At 38.1% G+C, this 19,015-nt stretch overlaps 2 protein-coding genes across 5 annotated transcripts; one reads left to right on the forward strand and one right to left on the reverse strand.

The window, feature by feature from the left end:
• Positions 1-585: 585 nt before the first annotated feature.
• On the reverse strand, positions 586-13,637 carry crfb16 (cytokine receptor family member B16). Of its 3 annotated transcripts, none has more exons than XM_046875849.1 (7): positions 11,522-13,637; positions 8,587-8,710; positions 4,457-4,638; positions 3,986-4,110; positions 3,744-3,888; positions 2,051-2,202; positions 586-1,237 (listed from the first exon to the last, which is right to left on the reverse strand). In XM_046875849.1, the coding sequence occupies exons 1-7, from the start codon at positions 11,583-11,585 to the stop codon at positions 1,055-1,057; spliced, it is 975 nt and encodes a 324-aa protein (XP_046731805.1). In that variant the 5' UTR covers positions 11,586-13,637; the 3' UTR covers positions 586-1,054. The 3 variants fall into 3 exon arrangements, with proteins under 3 accessions (XP_046731805.1, XP_046731806.1, XP_046731804.1); XM_046875850.1 differs by lacking the exon at positions 11,522-13,637 and adding an exon at positions 10,271-10,616; XM_046875848.1 differs by lacking the exon at positions 11,522-13,637 and adding an exon at positions 9,865-10,247.
• A 93-nt stretch (positions 13,638-13,730) lies between these two features.
• On the forward strand, positions 13,731-17,282 carry cldn15la (claudin 15-like a). Of its 2 annotated transcripts, none has more exons than XM_046875851.1 (5): positions 13,731-14,042; positions 15,400-15,564; positions 16,140-16,221; positions 16,663-16,776; positions 16,956-17,282. In XM_046875851.1, exons 1-5 carry the CDS (start codon positions 13,826-13,828, stop codon positions 17,032-17,034), a joined length of 657 nt encoding a protein of 218 aa, XP_046731807.1. In that variant the 5' UTR covers positions 13,731-13,825; the 3' UTR covers positions 17,035-17,282. The 2 variants fall into 2 exon arrangements, with proteins under 2 accessions (XP_046731807.1, XP_046731808.1); XM_046875852.1 differs by having other exon boundaries at positions 13,736-14,042; positions 16,959-17,282.
• Positions 17,283-19,015: the final 1,733 nt, after the last annotated feature.

Raw genomic sequence — 19,015 nt, forward strand, 5'->3', positions numbered from 1 at the left:
AGGCCATGTCATGGCTTTTTCAAATTACAATGGCGTCATTAGAACTCAATAAAGCACAGAGAGACACGTCAGACAACGCAGTACCAATAAACAACAGAAACAGTGAAAACCTGGTCAGAAGACATTCAGTAATAAAATGTAGTTTCAGCTTTATGACTGTTTTTAGTCTGAGCTGTTGGGAACGGCTTTAAGACATGTAGCAATGATACGTTGGTTCTGATCTATCAGAGTGTTGAGACATTAGATATAGGAACTCTTTATTTTGTTCCTATTCTATTTTATATGCTGTTCACTGGATGGATAGTTTTGGAATACCTGAGAATAAAAGATTGGTATGTGCTTTTTGAACATTTAGTTCTCATTTGCTGTTCCATTATCCTCCACTCTTCTGGGTGGATGTTGTTGTTTTTTTTAATAGGGCCATTGTCATGCTGGAACAGGTCTGGGTCTCCTAATTCAAGCGAAGGGAAAATGTAATGCATACAAATTCACCCTCTACAATTGCGTACCTTGAAAACTGGGTGTCCCGATACTTTTGACCATACAATATAGTTTAGATACACAATTAAACATCACAACGGTATCACAACATTTTAATGTTTTGGACAAGGATAAAATAAAAATGTAAATATATATATATATGATGCTATAAATAAATTATATCATTCTTCTGATTCTTTTCCATCAGCCATCTTTCTTCACAGGACAGAATAACACAATCCAAAATAAGCACTATCATCCCTCTTCTGCATACAAGAGTTCATAGACATCTCCATGATTGGCTAGTGTCACTGTGATTGACAGGGGAGAGAAAGCATGCTCCTCCCACTTAGAGAGTTCGGGCAATTTTTGCTCTTTTGCCCCTGATGAACGATGAAATCCTCTGGATTTGCGCTGAACACGTTTCTTTCTCACCATTTAGAAGCCCTCAGAAAATCTCGAACCTCAAACCACAATGAGTTCCTCAGTGACATCATCAGATGGAGCAATAAATACATATTAATTCACAGACTGAATCAGTGAAATGGATTGATTTAGATACTTCTAACTAGCATCATGGCTTGAGTAAAGTTGAACTGCTAGCTTCTTCATTCGTTTTCACATTAAACAGGTTCACACTTGCCGTCGTCTCAGACATTCTGTCCTGCTCTTTTGATGGGTCCAGCAGTAAAACAGAGTGTGTCAGCTCCAGCAGGATCTTAGAGGAAAGTATCGGGGTGCTTTTTGTCCAGCCGAGCTAAGGAGATCAAGAACAGTACACAAATATTCATTTGAACCCATCATAATACAGTATGTGCTAAAAAAAAATCATTATTTCCTCTGAAAATAGTTGAAAATGAACATTTTTAGTCAATATTTCCCTATTTATAATCACAAATGATAAAATATTGTGTCCAAAGGTCACATTTCTGTGTTATTCAGCTCTACCTTAAGAACATAATATCGTGTTTGAGATATTAAACAGACTGAAATCGGATCAGAGTTCCTTTCCCGCTTAACTCTATGTAAAAATACACTATACGGAAAAAGTATTGGGACACCTGATTTTCCAGCCATATGTGATTCTTACTCACAAACTTGGAGGCGTACAATTGCACAGGAGGTCTTTGAATGTCGTAGCATGTTTTGCTAGTAGTTTTGGCATGACAACGCCCCTGTGCACAAAGTCATCTCCATGAAGATGTACTTTACATGGGTTGGATTGCTCCTGGAGTTCTCCTGCTATAGAGTCCGGACCTCAACCCTATTGAACACTTTTGGAATGAATGTGATCGCTGACCGCACCCCAGGCCTCCTCACCTTCTCGCCTACATCAGTACCTCAGCACAATTCTCCAAAAGCACACTCCAAAATATAGTGGAACATCGTTCCAGGAGAGTGGAGGTTCTTATAACAGCAAACAGGGGCTCATTGTGGAATGGGAAGTTTCAAAAGTTCATATCAATCTAATACTCAGGTGTCCACAAACTTTTGTCAATAAAGTGTAAATCACAGTAGAGGTACAAATATGGTTATGGTTCAAATATATATATATAAAATATGTACTCACAAGTGCATTAGGCAATGGCTCTTTTTTATGCACGAACCTCCGGAGCCACAGGCTACAGCGTGGCGTTATCAAACCCAAAATCAAAGCCACAGCGAGGGTTAATGCCACAACGATGCCCACAGCGAGGAATATGGGCCATGAGGGTCTCAGATCTGAGAGGACAAAGCAGGGTGTTCAGATTACAGGTTTTCTCAGTTGCGTTTCTCGAATCAACCTAATATTTGCAAATCAGTAAATGCATTTCTCCAAAATCAATGTGTACAAACAGCACAACACATTAGATTTCCTGCAAAAGCCTGTACTTTTCTCAAAATCTAGACCATCTCTCAAAAGTAATTCTTTGTGTAAATGGACATCATATTCCCATCAGAACAACATGTCCCGCAAACAAGATCGTAAAAAGCATTACCCGTGTTGTCAGTATGACGGCGCACAAATTGAAGTGGTTGAATTTCTTCTGTTTGGCATCTATGAATTTCAGCAGCATCAGCTTATTTATTTCATTGCATATTTGATTTATTTTGATTGAAAGAGACCGGACAGGATTCACACTTTCACTGTACTGTATTGGTGTTTGTTCGTTTCCTAGTTGTTTATCCATTCTCAGAAATTGTAATTCTGTGTTTTATTCTGTTGCCAATTGAAGGTACACGAGATTCACCTTTGACCCGTTTTAGAGAACTGGTTCATTGTTGGTTGATCTGATGCCGTTCACTCGCCCTCATTAGTGACATTCAAGAGTCATCTGCGCAATTCATCATTTGAAGACACTTACAAAAAAAAAAAAATGAGTTGGAATTGAAGTTTGACGGATTCTTACAACCGGTTTAACCATTTTTTATTCAATGACTGATGTGGAGGTTGAACGAGTAGATTTGGTTTCTAATCTGAGAAACGCTCCAAAGCAACTGAGAAAAACTGGAATCAAACCAGGATCATGTTTTTAAAGCAACAACAATGAAAGGAGTCTTCAGTATTGATGCTTTCTAACCGTCATGAAAACACATAACATGACAAGTTAGCATGTTGTCTTATTTACTTCAAGAGAGAGAAAATAGAGGTTGTTAATAGGACATTTATAGTCGCTATAATGTGACTTTAACATAAGATCCACAACATTAGAAGTAACTAGTTAATATGTAAAAGAGTCCACATGCTAAATGACCTTTCACCCATTAAAAACATTTGGTGTATTATAAAACGAAAAACACAACAAAGAAGACCCAGGACTGTTGAGCAGCTAGAATCCTGTATCAGACACGAATAAGACAACATTCCACTCCCAAAACTCCAGCAACTGGTCTCTTCAGATCCCAGACGTACACAGACCGTTGTTAAAAGAAGTTGGGATACTACGCTGAGGTAAACATGGCCCTTCCACAAATGTTTTGAGACGTGTTGCAGCCATCAAATTGAAAATTAGCTTATTAAGTTTCAACATCTGATATGTGTTCTATTTTAAATCAAATATGTGTTTATGAGATTGGCAAATTGATGAGCTTTTTAAATGCAAAAATCTTTTTAGATATATAGAACTAATATAATAAATGATTGACAAATCTTCAAGGAATAATTTTTTTTTTGACCTGGTCCATTGTGTCATTGTGTAAAAAGTAATATATTGAGGTGAATCCACACCCTAGCACTTATATTACATTGTTATATTATACTACCATGTTGCTGTAAGACTCACCCCAGACAGGGATGCAATGTTCACGTGTGCTGTTGGACCTGTTGGTGATGTCCAGTGTAACCTCTGCGCTTACACAGTATATTCCTTCATCTCCCTGCTGGACATCATGATGAAACTTTTGATCTGTTATCTCCTTAACAAAGGCCTGAAATTAAAACGGATGATCAGCGGAGTGTTAGTGTAACAAAAAGTCTGTAAAATGGAAGTTAGTAAGTTGTTAGGAAGTAAAGTTTGCTTCTTACATTCTTCTCGTCCCCTTTCTTCCAAATTCTAACGTTTACGTTAATATGATTTGGAAGCTCGCTGAAGTAACCTTCAATTCTGCCCCTATTTAAGTTCACGCTCATGTCTGGAGCTAGCAGGACAGCTAAGGAGAAGCAAGAGGTCAAAAAGTTCAATGGAGCACATCTTTTAAAAAAAAACAAAAAACAAAAACAGGGGAACTGATGACTCAGGAAACATCTTCCAAAAAAAGCAAAAAAAAGCAATGGGAGATTTTGTCATAATGATGGTGTAATGAACGACCCTGAAGATGATCACGGCACTTCCTGGCGTGTCATTTAAACAGTGTGAATAGTAATTGTGTAAAACTTAATCAATACTTTCTGACCAATCAGAAGTCAAACTATAACAACTTTGTGGGTTAATAATTATTATATATCACTTGGCATTAAGGGTGAGATGATATGAGGTGACGTGACGTGATGACTCACTGTCTCTGCGGTTGAAGGTTTCCGAGAGCTGAGTCCACAGCGTCGAGTCGCCACATCGCGCTAGCACACGGATGTTATAATCGGAGTCGGAGCTCAGGTCGAGGGTCAGGTCGCACTCGGTGTGAACGATCTCATTGCACGAGTGTGCATCCAGCCAAGTGTTCTGCATGTGTTCAAACTCACTGCACGAGAAAACAAATTCATGTTGTCACATATATCAGGAACAACTCACCTGTTCGACAGATGTGACATTGATGAGGCCATGAATCAGACCTGTAATTACAATCATAGGCAAAATATGTGCCTCGCAACAAAAGACCTAATTAAGTGTTATTAAGAACACTTAATCACGTTTGTCGTTCTGTGGTATTTCTAACATTTATGACGTAAATAAAGTATTGTTAATAGAAACTCTGCCGCAGAGCAGAACGTGCATTGAATGTAGTCTTCCTAAAAAGGAAGTATTTTTCTTTAGTCCTGTATTTAAGTGCATTTTACATCTTTATTCAAATATATATTTATTTTACTTTTTGGTCCATTCCATGTCAAAAAAACACATAATTTCTCGTTACTTTGAAGTGAAACCACATAGAAAAGTAAAACGAGAAGCTGTGATCGAGAGCACGAGCGTAACCTCATGGCGCTGGTGAGAGTGTGTTTGTATGAAACCATTTTAAAAAATCTTCTCATGTGTCACTAATTTTATTCTTCAATTCATTTGAGTGTGAGAACTTTAGTGCCTTAGCTTCTTCAGGTGCACTAGGAATGTTTTGCCCTCCAGACAAATTCCTCACAAATTGCTCAATCAGATTTTGCAACAGTGCCGTCAACACAAAATAGGCAGTAACATCATTTCAAAGACATCGTTTACATTCACCCCATAGGGTTTAGAGCTCTATAGCTGGAGATCTTCCACTCCAAACCAACAGGTTCAGGTGAATAGAAAATTTCATGCTACTGCATCCAAAGACATTTCATACAATTGTGTTTCTCCAAATTTAGGAAAGAACCACATACTGTGTGTCTCAGTAAATATATATATATATATAACACTCACTGACAAGAATTTCTTCATTTATATGTATAAAATTAGTCCTAATAGTCTAATGCAGTCATTGCATAGCTTTTCTCTTGGTTGTGCTGCCTCTAGGAGTGCATGACTATGCTGGAGTTTCTATCCAATCAGATTTCAGCCATCACATCACGTGTTGCAAGGGTTAAAGCAGTCCGACATGAGGCCTCTAGAATCAGCAGTGCGTGTGCTTGTACCAAAAAGTACATGTTGCTTGAAGGCTATTGCTTTAACCAATCAGTGACACCGGTGCCATCGAGCAGTTTTACAATAATGTCAAAATTTTTTACATCTTTTGATTGGATTATGAGAGAGCGCTCTAATAAGAGCTCGCAAACTGCATCTGTAGCAAACTGCACTGCACAAGCTCAAATATACTCGTGTGGACCTTATAGCTGATTTATATATATATATATATATATATATATATATGTTGGTATATTTTGTGTACATTTTTTCTAAAAAAGAAGGTTGGTTAAAGAGTCTGTTTGCCTAAAGACAAGGTTTTCCTTGGAAATGTATCCAAAAAAACTAACTTTCTTATATTTAATAGTAAAGAAATTCTTGTCATTCATCAGTGGTGGATGAAGTGCACAAAGCACGTAGTTGAGTTAAAGTAGAGAGACACTCGATAAAATGTAACTCCAGTAAAACTAAAAGTGTAAACTTTCACTTTCGCAAAAGTACAAAAGTATTTGCCTTCAAATGTATTAAGTAATAATTAAGTAGTACTATGATTTATCATGACTTTGATGTTCCTATTATCATTTTTGTGACTCGTACAAATACAAACGTGTGTTGTGGCGAGTTCGAGTCTGGAGTTTCTTCCATCATTTCTTTCAGCTTCTCCCATTAGGGGGCACCACAGCGGACCATCTGCATGTTTGATTTGGAACATGCCCTTCCTAACGCAACCCTCCCCATTTATCCAGGCTAGGGACCGGCACTAAGGCTTGTGCAACCCTAATGGCTGGGGTTGGTTCCCTGACCAGGGATCGAACCCGGGCCGCAGCGGTGAGAGCACTGAATCCTAACCACTAGACCACCAGAGACCCTCAGTTTCCTCCATCATGTATTCCTCTCTAAACATTGTGCTTGCTGTTAAACTGATGTTGAACTGTATGTTGCTGATAAATCGACCCTGATCGGTGGGTCGCTGACTGTTTGGCCAGTTTTTATCCACTGGTGTATTTTATCCGCTTCATGTAATTGAGTTAAATTTACAATATTTGACTTTGGAATGTAGTAAAGTAAAAGTAAAAGTCTCCCCAATTGGAAATAAATCAGTAATGTAGTAGTAATGCAGAAAAAAGGTTACTTAACTACCAGAACGAATTACATTGACTTCATTACTGTTTAACTCTGACAGTCATGTGCATTTGTGGCTCAATATTTAACATCAAACCCCCCCAAAAAATACCTGCATATCATTTTCTGTTTATTTTTTGTTCCTACCCTGATGCTTCTCATGCTGTTCTGCTCTGCAGGGTGGAGAGAGATCTGGTAAGGTCGGATTTTTCAATTAGAGTAGTTAATATCTTCAGGGTTATTAAACTCCACCCTTAAACAGCAGCTCTTCCAGTTTTATGTTTAATACGCTGTAATTGGTGTGATTTTCATGCCATCGGCAGAGACGCTGTACACCAGTGCGAGTGCGGGTTTTTTATTATCAGGGTGTATACGGTGTATTACTAATCCAATTATATTACAATTCGAAAATTCTATCTGGTATTCACGAAAATGTAACTGTGAAGTTTTCTGACAGTAATTGCACATCATTTTAGTTGAATTATTTTAGCGGAAGGTGTTTCCACTATATAAAATACAAAACTATAAAACTATAAGATTGTAAAGATCATATTATTTGCATTTATTTATACCAACATTTTCACCATGTTGAGAGAATTCTCTGTTAAATGCCATAAATGAGAAATATTTCGAATCCCAGTGCTTTACAGATACGACCTTAGTGCCAGGGGACAGAAATACTGTGTTTATGTTTTATGTATGTTAAATAAAAATGTGGCAGAAATACGACTGTACTTAAGTACAAGTAAAATCTCAAGCAAATTCAAACAATTTTTTTTAATAATAATAATAATAATTATAATAATAATAAAAATTAGCATCAGCAGCATCTTTATCATCATTTTGTACAGAAATTAAATAGAAAGAATTTTTTAATGTTTAAATGTAAAGAATAAAACACTGAAATAATAATAATAATTTCATAATTAATAATTAATTTTTATAATAATGAATTTTTATTATTTTTCTTATTTAAAAGATTAAATGTTATAAATGTACTGTAACATTTCTTAATATAAGGAATAAAACACTGAAATAATAATAATAATATTATTATTATTAATAATAATAATAATAATTATAATAATAATAATTTATTTTTACAGAAATTAAACAAATATTTAATTTGATGTATTTAGTGTATTTTATGTAATTATAATAGATTTTTAACCAAAATACTGTACTACATAAAGATATTTTTAATAAAACTGATACTTTTGTGACTATTATACACATAATAAAGATTATTATTATTATTATTATTATTATTATTATTGTATTATTATTATTATTATTATTATTATTATTATTGTATTATTATTATTATTATTATTATTATTATTATTATATTATTGTTGTTTTATTATCATTATTATTGTATTATTATTATTATTATTATTATTATTGTTATTATTATTAGTATGGTTGTTGTTGTTGTTGTTGTGTTACAAATAGTTTATTTTTAGCCTTTGCTTGTTGTAATTATTTTGTGAATATAAAGTATTACTTTGACATCTGCCTTTGCTCCCACGTCCATGAGTCTGATCTGTGTATAGTTTTTACAACACTGTTAAACATATAATACATTCTAAAGATATTACAGACTCCCTGATGTTTTTCAACCCCAGCTAGTGCATGCTAATTATCCGTAAGTCCCATCAGCTGCTCCCCTGATGCAGAATGTTCCTACACGGTGTGCTCTGTGTTTGCCTCCAACCAGGATGGAAATAACAGTGGTGTGTTTTCTCACCCCTGATACTTCACAGTGTAGTTGACGAAGGGGCAGGTCTCCTGCAGGGAGCTCCATTTCAGGATGTGCCTCATGTTCTCCGACTGTATCCAGATGTTCAGTGATGCAGGCAGCAGAGCAGCATCTGCAGGGGGCAGGTGTCAAAATGGTGAACATGTGTACACTTTCCCATCAATGTGGTGTTGATGCGTGTTCTAGGATTTAATCTCTGACCTATGATCTGACATATAATCGACATATGATTGATTCATATATTTCACATTAGAGTGAGAAGATAAAGAAATAATGATCAATACTGGAATATGATCAGGATTTTTGTGTGTATTTGATTCAAAATTGCATATTGTTAAAATACTGGATCACTGAAATCACACAGTTCTTTATTAATGACTGTATTTGATGAGCAAACGACACTATATGAAAAAAAAAGGTTTGTGGACACCTGATTATAAGATTGTTATGTGCTTCTTTTTGAACATCCCATTCCATATTTAGTCTCCATTTGCTGTTCCAATAACGTCCACTTTTCTGGGAAGGTGTTCCACTGGATTTTGGAGAGCACCTGTGGAGATTTGTGCTGTGGTACCGATGTAGGTGAGGTGACGATACCTGGGGTGCAGCCGGCGTTCCAATTCATCACAAAGGTGTTGAGTTCAGAGCTCTATAGCGGGAGATCTTCCACTTTCAACCCATGTAAAGCGGATGTTCATGGACTTTGTGCACAGGGGCATTGTGATGCTTGTTTGAGTCTCGTAGTTCAAGTGAAGGAAAATTTCATGCTACTGCATTCAAACACATTGAACACAATTGTGTGCCTCCAAATTTGTGGTAACAGTTTGGCGAAGAAAATCATATGACTGGAAAACGTGTCCCGGTGCTTATGTATATACACTGCTGTTTTGTTGAATATTGGGATTTTCACTGGTTTTCATTAGTTTTTACCAAAATTTCAGAACCCTAGTTGTTCAATCCTGAGATCTCCTCATCAAAAAAGAAATTCTTGAATTTTTCACTGATGTGAACACCATTCACACACTTACTATTACCTCCAGTTCCATGGAAAGTCCTGAAGTTAGATGGAAATGAAGCTGCGATATGTTTGAGGCAGCAATTTGCTTTTACCATGAAAATAAAACCATCCTACTAACCATAAACCGGTTCTCCGAATCTTCACAACTAATTGTTTGATTACTGATTACTTCCCTGATTACAGCTTACAAGCCTGTTCAAGTCATATCCGACTGTATTTTATAAATCGTACCCAAGCTTTTCACTCACATGCCAACTGCTGATTAAAATGTCCCACACAAGACGGCTTGATTCCTGAGAACTTTCTATGACAAGAAAAATTCTTCTTTCCTTTGGCCAAGTTTGTACAAAATTGTCTCCAACATACCCTTTTCGTTGACCTGCCAACAATTGACCACCAACTCATCATTACAAGGGACGAGTTTAAATATAAGTATTTAATCAATGAAGAAGAGTTTGACCCTGAAGAACGCTGACCAGGAAATTCCATATCTGCCACTGTGAAGGTCCAGGAAATTTCCCCAAAAAGAGAAATCAGGCCATGATCTGAGTTTGCTTCCAAGGTTTTTTGATGTTCACCTAGTATATTTGATTTTGCTAAATCAACTATTCCCTGCATTTACATTGAAACAAGATGGAGTCTGGATTCATGTACCTCAGAGGAAGCATGTGTTTCCACCTGATAGTTGTTAAGGTGTGTAACAGCATGAAGAGTTTGCAAGTAGGTAGGAATCGGCACGGCCTCCAAAAGTCAATACACACTCAGGCAGTAAACCATCTGGCATGGCCAAACACATGCGATGAAATTATGAGTAATTACATGGATCCGACACTTATAGACACACCTACTGATTTTGTTTATAGTTTCTGTATGAATCATCAGTCTTGATTACTCGTGAAAGTATGGGTAGATATGCATTTTGGAGATGATCCTATAATTATTTAATTATTAAAAAATATTTGTTTCTTCTCAGCCCCTATTTAGCAGGAGAATATTTATATAGAAGGGAATTGGCGATTCGTATCGGTGCTTCAGCATAAAAGTTACCGATGTGATGCATCGATTTAAAAAAAAATCGAGTTAATCGGCTTCGAGTTGGAATTTGTGTCGCGATTTTTTACATATTTGCATAGGTAACAAAACGATTTATTTATATTTCATTATTAGTAGATGCGCTACACTTTTATTATATTAGAAAGTGACCAATATTTTCTATGTAGATTGGTTTCTAATGCGCCTTCTCTCAGCACCTCTGCTGCTACATTCTACCACTGCTGCTGTCCTGAGAGTCAGGATACAGATCTACATGGCAGAGGTAGAGCTGCGTCTGCCTGGAGACAGAACAAGAAAAGAACTTCTAAATCTATTTAATGTATTTTTTTTTGCACTACAAAGGCCTGTGTGTGAAAGAGCCATGTGTTAGAAATCATGAAACGCATTGTGTTGAATTGAATCGAAATCGTATCACACTGAACCGCTACGGAGGGGAATCGTATCACATCCCATCGCTAGCTGCTTCATCCGTATCTTTATTGTATCATGATGTTGACTATGCCTTGTGATGCGAAGATAAATCGGAGAATAATGAATAATGGAGGGAAAAAACTTTCTTGTTAATTGCAAAAAATGCTGGATTCATTGTAAAAGAAATTTTCATGTACAAATCATATTTTATTTCTACAAATTCTGTTAATTCCTTTAAACTTTACAATCGCATGTCTTGTTAAATCTACTAAATAGTATTGGCGAAAAAATATTTCCAGAATTGACCAGCCGAGAAATGTAATGAATTTTTCTTCTAAAGCTTCTAACACACTAAATTTCCATGCTGCACTTGGGCATCAGAGTACCAAGACTCCTGGGTTTACCTACAGCATTTGAATTTTTCATTATTTTGGAACTTACGGCTGAGACTGAAGATGAGGTACGCCGAGGTCACAGTCTTGAGCAAGTTCCTCATCTGGCACATATCCTCCAAAACCTCTCGACAGCCTCCAGCGACCTCCTGCCAAGTTCACACTTAAATCCCAAGAAGTTCCACCATAAATCCAGCACATCCAGCATATATTTGTGTGTGTGTGTGTGTGTGTGTGTGTGTGTGTGTGTGTGTGTGTGTGTGTGTGTGTGTGTGTGTCCTTTCTCCAAAAGGGCTTTGTGACAGATGAAGTTTGTATCTGTGTGTGAGAACTGAAGAAATATCTTGATGTGTTGTGTGTATGAGTGTGTGTATGTAGAATATGAAGGTGAAGTCATTATGCTGCTGACCTGCCAAACCTGTTTTATAAGCTCCGCCCACTTTTTAATGATGGCGTGTAAAATCATGAACTTGCGTTTTTTTGTCTGATGCAGTGCGATTAGGACTGAGGGAAGACATGAACATGGTAGAGCTGAAAGCTGTAAACCTTACAGGACTTTTTATAAATGTTACTTTCTAAAATAAAAGGTATTTGAGGTGCCAGAGGAAGTATAAAAGGTGTGGACTCTGCAAAATGAGTCTTAATGAAGGAGGTGTGGCCTCTGTGCTTGTTGTATTGCTGTTGTTATAGTGTATTATAATGTTTCAGTATGAGTGAAGGAGGTGTGGCCTACATGTATATCAATTTTACTGAAGGGGGCGTGGTCTATGTACCTGTCAGTCTTATTGAAGGAGGTGTGGCCTCAGTACAATTACTTTCGATAATGTAGGTGTGGTCTGGGTGCTGCCATTCTTAATGAAAAAGACATTTGTGCTGTCAGTGACAGATTAGTATCAGTGGTGGAGGCGTAGCCTCTGTGCTGTCAGTCCTACTAAAGTGGGAGTGGCTTCTGTCTTGTAAGTCAAAGCTGTCAGTCTTACTTAAGGAGGCGTGGTTTCTGTGCTGTCAGTCAAAGCTCAATGTTAGTAGAGAATGTGTGGTCTTTGTCATCAGATCTGATGAATGAGGCATGGCTTACATGTCTGTCTGCTCTAGTGAAGAAGGCATTGCCTATGAAACCTCTATGACAATTGTTATTGAAATGCAAACAGTAGAGATAGACATATTACAGTTTAAAAAATATTTCAACTAATGGAACAGATAATGAGATTTCAAATGATTTTTGGTGTCTGTACATCTGCATTCATTTGATAATTGCTGTCATGTCAAGTGTCCTCCAGCAGATGGCGAGAGAGAGCGGAGAGGAAAAGAACAAGAGAGAGAGAGAATATGGCACAAGTAGCTTTCAGTTGAGAGTTTGGACTTTGAGTTTTGATGATCAACCATTAACCAGGCCATAAAGCCATAAAGTTATAACGTTAAAATCGATTATTATGGTGACAAACGTTCAAACGAAACAGTTTCATTATGAAACTGAGCTCATTTTCATCAACCACAGTGAAACTGTCCAGTCAGCAGCGCATTACTCACTGTGATGGTGACTTGGATTGCCAGTTTCAGGATCTGTGGTGTTGTTTACAGGAGCCTATGTTGACAAAACGGCACCTAATATGAAGGACGCTTGAAGGCCCACAGGCAAATTTAAGTCGGATAAACATTTGGTTTGTTTGAAACAATACAAAAGTACAGTAGATTCTCAAGAGCTGTTAAACAGGAGGTGAAGACATGAATTCAGCTCAGTTTAATATAAACACAGGGACCATTTATTCTCATTTGTCAAGAAGGAATGACTTAGTGAGTGTGTGGTAATTCATGGAGTGTGGATTTACTTCGCACAGCCATAAAATCTTATCACAGTTTAATATTTCACACCAATACACACAACGTACACAGTTCTTATATGTACAATGTATGTGTGGTATGTATGGAACTTCCAATGATATTTATGTTGTACACAATTGACTCAGTGGCTGTTGCAGGAACACAGAGGGGTTTACAGGATGATAAACATTTCAGTGATACAGGAAATTATCGTCCGTATGTTTTCTTGAGTCTCATGCACACAAACCCTCCCGCCATTAATCACTCCAGCTAAAGCCAAACATGGTTATCTGGGCCATTATAGGATGGGGAAGTGTCTGTTCATGGTTCCACACCCGTATCTTCGTCATCGAAAGCAGAGTGGGCGCCCGGGGTGTGGCGCTCGACTTTATGACCCTCTGTTGAGGCTAAAGTCCGGCTGTTTACTAGAAATTATTCCACTCTTGGTAATCAGCAGGACAGGAAGGAGAAGAAGGAAAGGACCATTTTAAAGCTTTATAAGACTGCTTTTGTAAGAAAACTCAGGGTGAAAATGTCGACGGGAATGGAAGTGACCGGGTTCTTGCTAGGCATCGCGTCTTGGTTGGTAACAGGCGCATCTCTGGCCAACGACTACTGGAAAGTTTCGTCTTTCTCCGGTAGCATCATCATCTCAAGCCGGCAGTACGAGAACCTGTGGCACGCATGTGCCGAAGGCAGCACCGGGATCGCCGAGTGCCGAGACTTCGAGTCCCTGCTGGCCTTGCCAGGTGAGCAGGTCTTCAACACGGTTCAGCATGGCCTCCACTAGAACGTATCGCTTAGTATACAGTATTTAAATGATTAGATAAGAGTTTTTTTTTAAACATTCCAAAGAATAACTTGTCGATTAAATCTAGCAGTGAATTAACCGTGAGATGTTCAAGGTTCACTCTCTGGCAGACGTTTGGTTTCTGGACGCCATTTTGGTGTCAAAGTCGCATGATAAATATCTGGCGAGAAGACAAAACCCGCCATTTTTCTACACCAGTAGTCGCTTTCCAGCTTTCCGACAATTCATATTCATGTTTTATTGAGTTTGTTTATTTATTTAAAAAATCTATAAAAATGCACTACTTAAAAATATTCCAGTATCCACTGCATCTTGTATTTATGCCTGGTATTGTGTATTCCTGGTCATTCCTAGTAGGAATTAAGGAATAAAGCGCTGTGTTGTGCAGTTGTAGGAAAATAATCAACTGATTATATAAGTGCCATAATATACTGTTACTAACTATAAATGATACCGTATAACATTATATACTATTTTGTAAATATGTTATATACTATAGTATATTGTAGTGTATTCCGTTTATTCTTCAGCAATATATCGATTATTACTTTTCCGTTTTATCAAAAAAATTATCCTTTTTTCCATTTTATTGTAATGTTGCAGAATGTCGCTATTAGTTCCTCTACATATTTATGTTATAGCAGCAATAAAGTCCCTCACTAGCTTTTTGTATTCTCTGGAGAAAAGGAAGAAAATGGAGCTGGTCATGTTTTTAATATATCATTCTGACCAATCAGGTTTGAGAATTCGACAGTGGCGTGATGGTTTATAACGGGTTCTGATTTCGAATTCTTCAAATGGGACCAGAGCAACGTTTGATGATTGGTGCTTAGTGGTTAAGGTGTTAGTCTTTGGATCCAAAGGTCATGAGTTCAAATCCCAGCTCCACCAAGATCCCTGTCCTGGGGCACCTGAGGAAGGCCCTCAACCCCAAGGCCCTTAACTCGGCTCTGGATAAGGGGCGTCTGCCGAATGCTGTAAATGTAATTGATTTTCTAAAGGAAATCAAAGGTTCTACAAGGATCTGGTGATGTGTGCTGGTGATCTCTGATAGTGATTTTGTTCTAAAGGGTTGTGAATCAGCTAGAACTGGTTTAAATATGTCAGAAATGAATACGTTCCTGGAAAACACCACATTTAATGTACACTCATTCATTTTCTATTTTAAATTGAAACTTATTAATTATTAAAACCATTAGTAGAAATACCAGTAAAGAGAACTGGTAATTGAGAATCGGTAATGGGAGGCTTGTTGGGTTTGTAGTGCATTAAAATTTACCTGCTCTTCTGTCCAGGCTTCTTACAGGCATGTCGTGCTCTGATGATCGTCGCCCTCCTCTTAGGACTTACCTCCATGATTGTGTCCATCCTGGGCCTCAAGTGCATTACAATTGGGAGCGCCAGCGATCAGGTGAAGGCTAAGAGGAGCGTCGCTGGGGGCATCCTCTTCATCCTGGCAGGTGAGTCCATCATTCCTAGTGTGGCTTTTATTTATTCACACTGCAGAGAATATAAATGATCTGAGATGGATGATGGTGTGTATTAGTGTAAGACACTAACTGGTGGTAGCTTAATGGTTAAGGCATTGAACGCTGAATCACAAATTCAAAACCCAGCACCGCCAAGCTGCCACTGCCGGGCCCTTGAGCAAGGCCCCTAACCCTCAACCGCTCAGTTATAAGTCGCTCTGGATAAGTGGTGTCTGCCAAATGCCATAAATATAAAAGTATCATTATTATAATGAGAGTTCAGACAGATGCAGGTGCAGGTTAGACAGTTCTTGGAGAGAAGCCAATGATTTGATGACGAGTTCAGGTGAATCATCAGGCCATCAGGATAGAAAACATACCAGATAAACATCCTAAAACAAAAAAAAGCAGGAGATTAAAAACGTGAAGGCTTGTTATTGCCTTGTGGTCCAGTGTGTAGCTAGAATTTAATAATATAAACAACATTCTTTTATCCAAATCGTTTAAAACATACAGATTTGTTGTTATTCTCAGACACACATTTATAAAGTGTTGTTTATTGTCAGGTCTTTGTACGATGACGGCCATCTCGTGGTACGCGGCGCGCGTCGTGGAAGAGTTTAAAGACCCTTTCAGTGGAGGCATTAAGTGAGAACTAATGATCATCTTCTACCCGTCTTTCTATCTCTGTATCTCCCTTTTTTTTCTTTCCCATCTTTTTTCTTTTCTCACAATTCTTCCACACTACACTAATTCTTTTTTTAATTTTAGTCCTCATTGTGTGTGTTGATCTTCAGTTTTTCCTGTTACCTGTAAATCTAGATGCATGGGTGCTTCTTTCTTTCTTTCTTTCTTTCTTTCTTTCTTTCTTTCTTGTTCACATTCAGACTTTCTCTTCCTGTTTTATCTATCTATCTATCTATCTATCTATCTATCTATCTATCTATCTATCTATCTATCTATCTATCTATCTCCATTGTATCTTCTTTAATCTCATTCACTTTGGTGGGTGTGCATGTGTGTGCGTGTGCGTGTGCGTGTGCGTGCGTGTGTGTGTGTGTGTGTGTGTGTCTGTGTGTGCGTGTGTAGATTTGAGTTAGGGGCAGGAGTGTACATGGGATGGGGTGGAGCTTGTCTCTCCATTCTGGGCGGAGGTCTGCTCTGTTGCGCCTGCAAAGACACATCTTCAGGACGACCCAAGGGGTAAGATGCTGAAACACACACACACACACACACACACACACACACACACACACACACACACACACACACACACACACACACACACACACACACACACACACACACACACACACACACACACACACACACACACATTATTCCTGTTCCTCTAACTGTGTGCTGTTGTGTTTTTGCCCCAGCAGATACTACCCCAGCAATCAAGCAGCAAAGATCCACAAACCCGTGTCCGAGTCAGAGACGGCGAGGGCTTACGTTTAGACCTCAGAGCTTTTTCTGCATGCAGTGTTGTTACTCGGTTGTTCGTTTTAACTCGCCCTTTTTCTACATATTTTTTTTTTAAATATGACTCAAATATGATTAATGTGGAATTAGATTTTTTAATGATAAAGATATTACATCATTTGATGAGTATGATTAATCTGTATTGTGTTTTTTTTTGTTTAGACTAGTTGTGTGCTTGGTGAAGTGTTCCTTGGGTTCAATAAAGCTGAATTTTACAGACCAGATCACTGAGTAACATGAAGTTCTTACTGTCCACGTCTCTGCACACAAATCTGACTCAAAATACACGGTACAGGGCAACATAAACCCGGGAGATCTCTGAGGAATGGTGTGGAGAAATAATTTTCAATTGGCTTCCCCTATATGTAAAAAAAAATTGGGATTTTCCAGCTATATGTGGTTCCTCCCCAAAATGTTTGATTCACACAACTGTATACAATGACTTTGGATGCTGTGGTATAAAATGTTCCTTTCACTTCGAGAACTACGAGAACCAAACCTGTTCCAGCATGACAATGCCCCTGTGCACAAATCCAGCTCTGTGAAAATGCTTTACATAGGATGGAAGTGTGTAGAAGATCTCCTGCTATGGAGATCCACCCCTATTGAAGACTATTGGGATGAGTGTGAACACTGACTGCACCCCACGCCTCCTCACTTCCTCACCTACATCAGTACTTGACATTCTCACCTTTTTACACCCTTGTGGATAAATGAATCACACACATATCTACACAAACTATAGTGGAACAACTTCCAAGAAGGTTGGAGCTTCAATATAAGAGTAAAATTGAGACAAAATGTGAAATGGGATGTGATAATCTTATGCCCAGGTGTCCACTAACTTTTGGCGCTATAGGGAATTATAACTGCTGGATTTAGAGCCTGTTTCTCTTCTAAGATGTTTTCTCTGTAAATGATTATGTCAATAAAAGGAGCACAAAAATGATATATACTGCACATCTAAAACACGTCTAACATTTCATTTGACCAAAATGAATAATCCTGAATAAGAGAGTATTTGTGTAACTTCTCGTTATCATAAACAGGACCTTTTAAAAGCTGTTAGTGTTCCTGGCTGGTTGTAATCTAATCTTCACTGAGATGACGATTACACTCTGGGAGTGTGTGTGTGTGTGTGTGTGTGTGTGTGTGTGTGTGTGTGTGTGTGTGTAGGCAATCTGTCTCTGCTCACAGGGTTACTGTGCTGACACGAACAGTGCAGGATTACACACAGGATTAGAGGATTACAGGTGAATGAGGGAGGAGAGACGCTGCACTGTCCCGCTGTTATACCACCTGACTAATACCACCTGAGAAAGTGAACACAGGAGGGATCAATATAATAAGTGTTCCTGCTGTTACTACTAATAACTTATGACTAACCCACCTGTCATTTTCATGACTATAAAATTGTAGATTAACACTGAAGGCATCAAAACTATGAATTAACACATGTGGAATTATATATGGAATTATATACATAACAAAAAAGTGTGAAACAACTGAAAAATGTCATATTCTAGGTTCTTCAAAGTAGCCACCTTTTGCTTTGATTACTGCTTTGCACACTCTTGGCATTCTCTTGATGAGCTTCAAGAGGTAGTCACCTGAAATGGTCTTCCAACAGTCTTGAAGTAGTTCCCTGAGAGATGCTTGGCACTTGTTGGCCCTTTTGCCTTCACTCTGCGGTCCAGCTCACCCCTAAACCATCTCGATTGGGTTCAGGTCCGGTGACTGTGGAGGCCAGGTCATCTGGCGCAGCACCCCATCACTCTCCTTCTTGGTCAAATAGCCCTTGATGCCTTCAGTGTGACTCTACAATTTTCATAGTCATGAAAATAAAGAAAACTCTTTGAATGAGAAGGTGTGTCCAAACTTTTGGTCCCCATTTTGCTGCCAAAACAGTCCTGACCTATGGAGCATTAACAGCATGAACTTCTTCAGCAGTTTGAGC

This window comes from Silurus meridionalis, chromosome 20 (genome assembly GCF_014805685.1).
Source record: "Silurus meridionalis isolate SWU-2019-XX chromosome 20, ASM1480568v1, whole genome shotgun sequence".
NCBI lineage: Eukaryota > Metazoa > Chordata > Actinopteri > Siluriformes > Siluridae > Silurus > Silurus meridionalis.

Bases quoted from the DNA above. Each gene is read 5' to 3' on its own strand.
- crfb16 (XM_046875848.1), bottom strand. From the start codon at position 10,234: ATGCAGGGAATAGTTGATTTAGCAAAATCAAATATACTAGGTGAACAT. The intron at 4,639-8,586 runs GTGAGAAAACAC...TTTCTCGTGCAG, and splicing joins TACACTGTGAAGTATCAGGG to TGAGTTTGAACACATGCAGA. The intron at 4,111-4,456 runs GTGAGTCATCAC...GCTTCTCCTTAG, and splicing joins AACCTTCAACCGCAGAGACA to CTGTCCTGCTAGCTCCAGAC.
- cldn15la (XM_046875851.1), top strand. From the start codon at position 13,826: ATGTCGACGGGAATGGAAGTGACCGGGTTCTTGCTAGGCATCGCGTCT. The intron at 15,565-16,139 runs GTGAGTCCATCA...GTTTATTGTCAG, and splicing joins CATCCTCTTCATCCTGGCAG to GTCTTTGTACGATGACGGCC. The intron at 16,777-16,955 runs GTAAGATGCTGA...TTTTTGCCCCAG, and splicing joins TCTTCAGGACGACCCAAGGG to CAGATACTACCCCAGCAATC.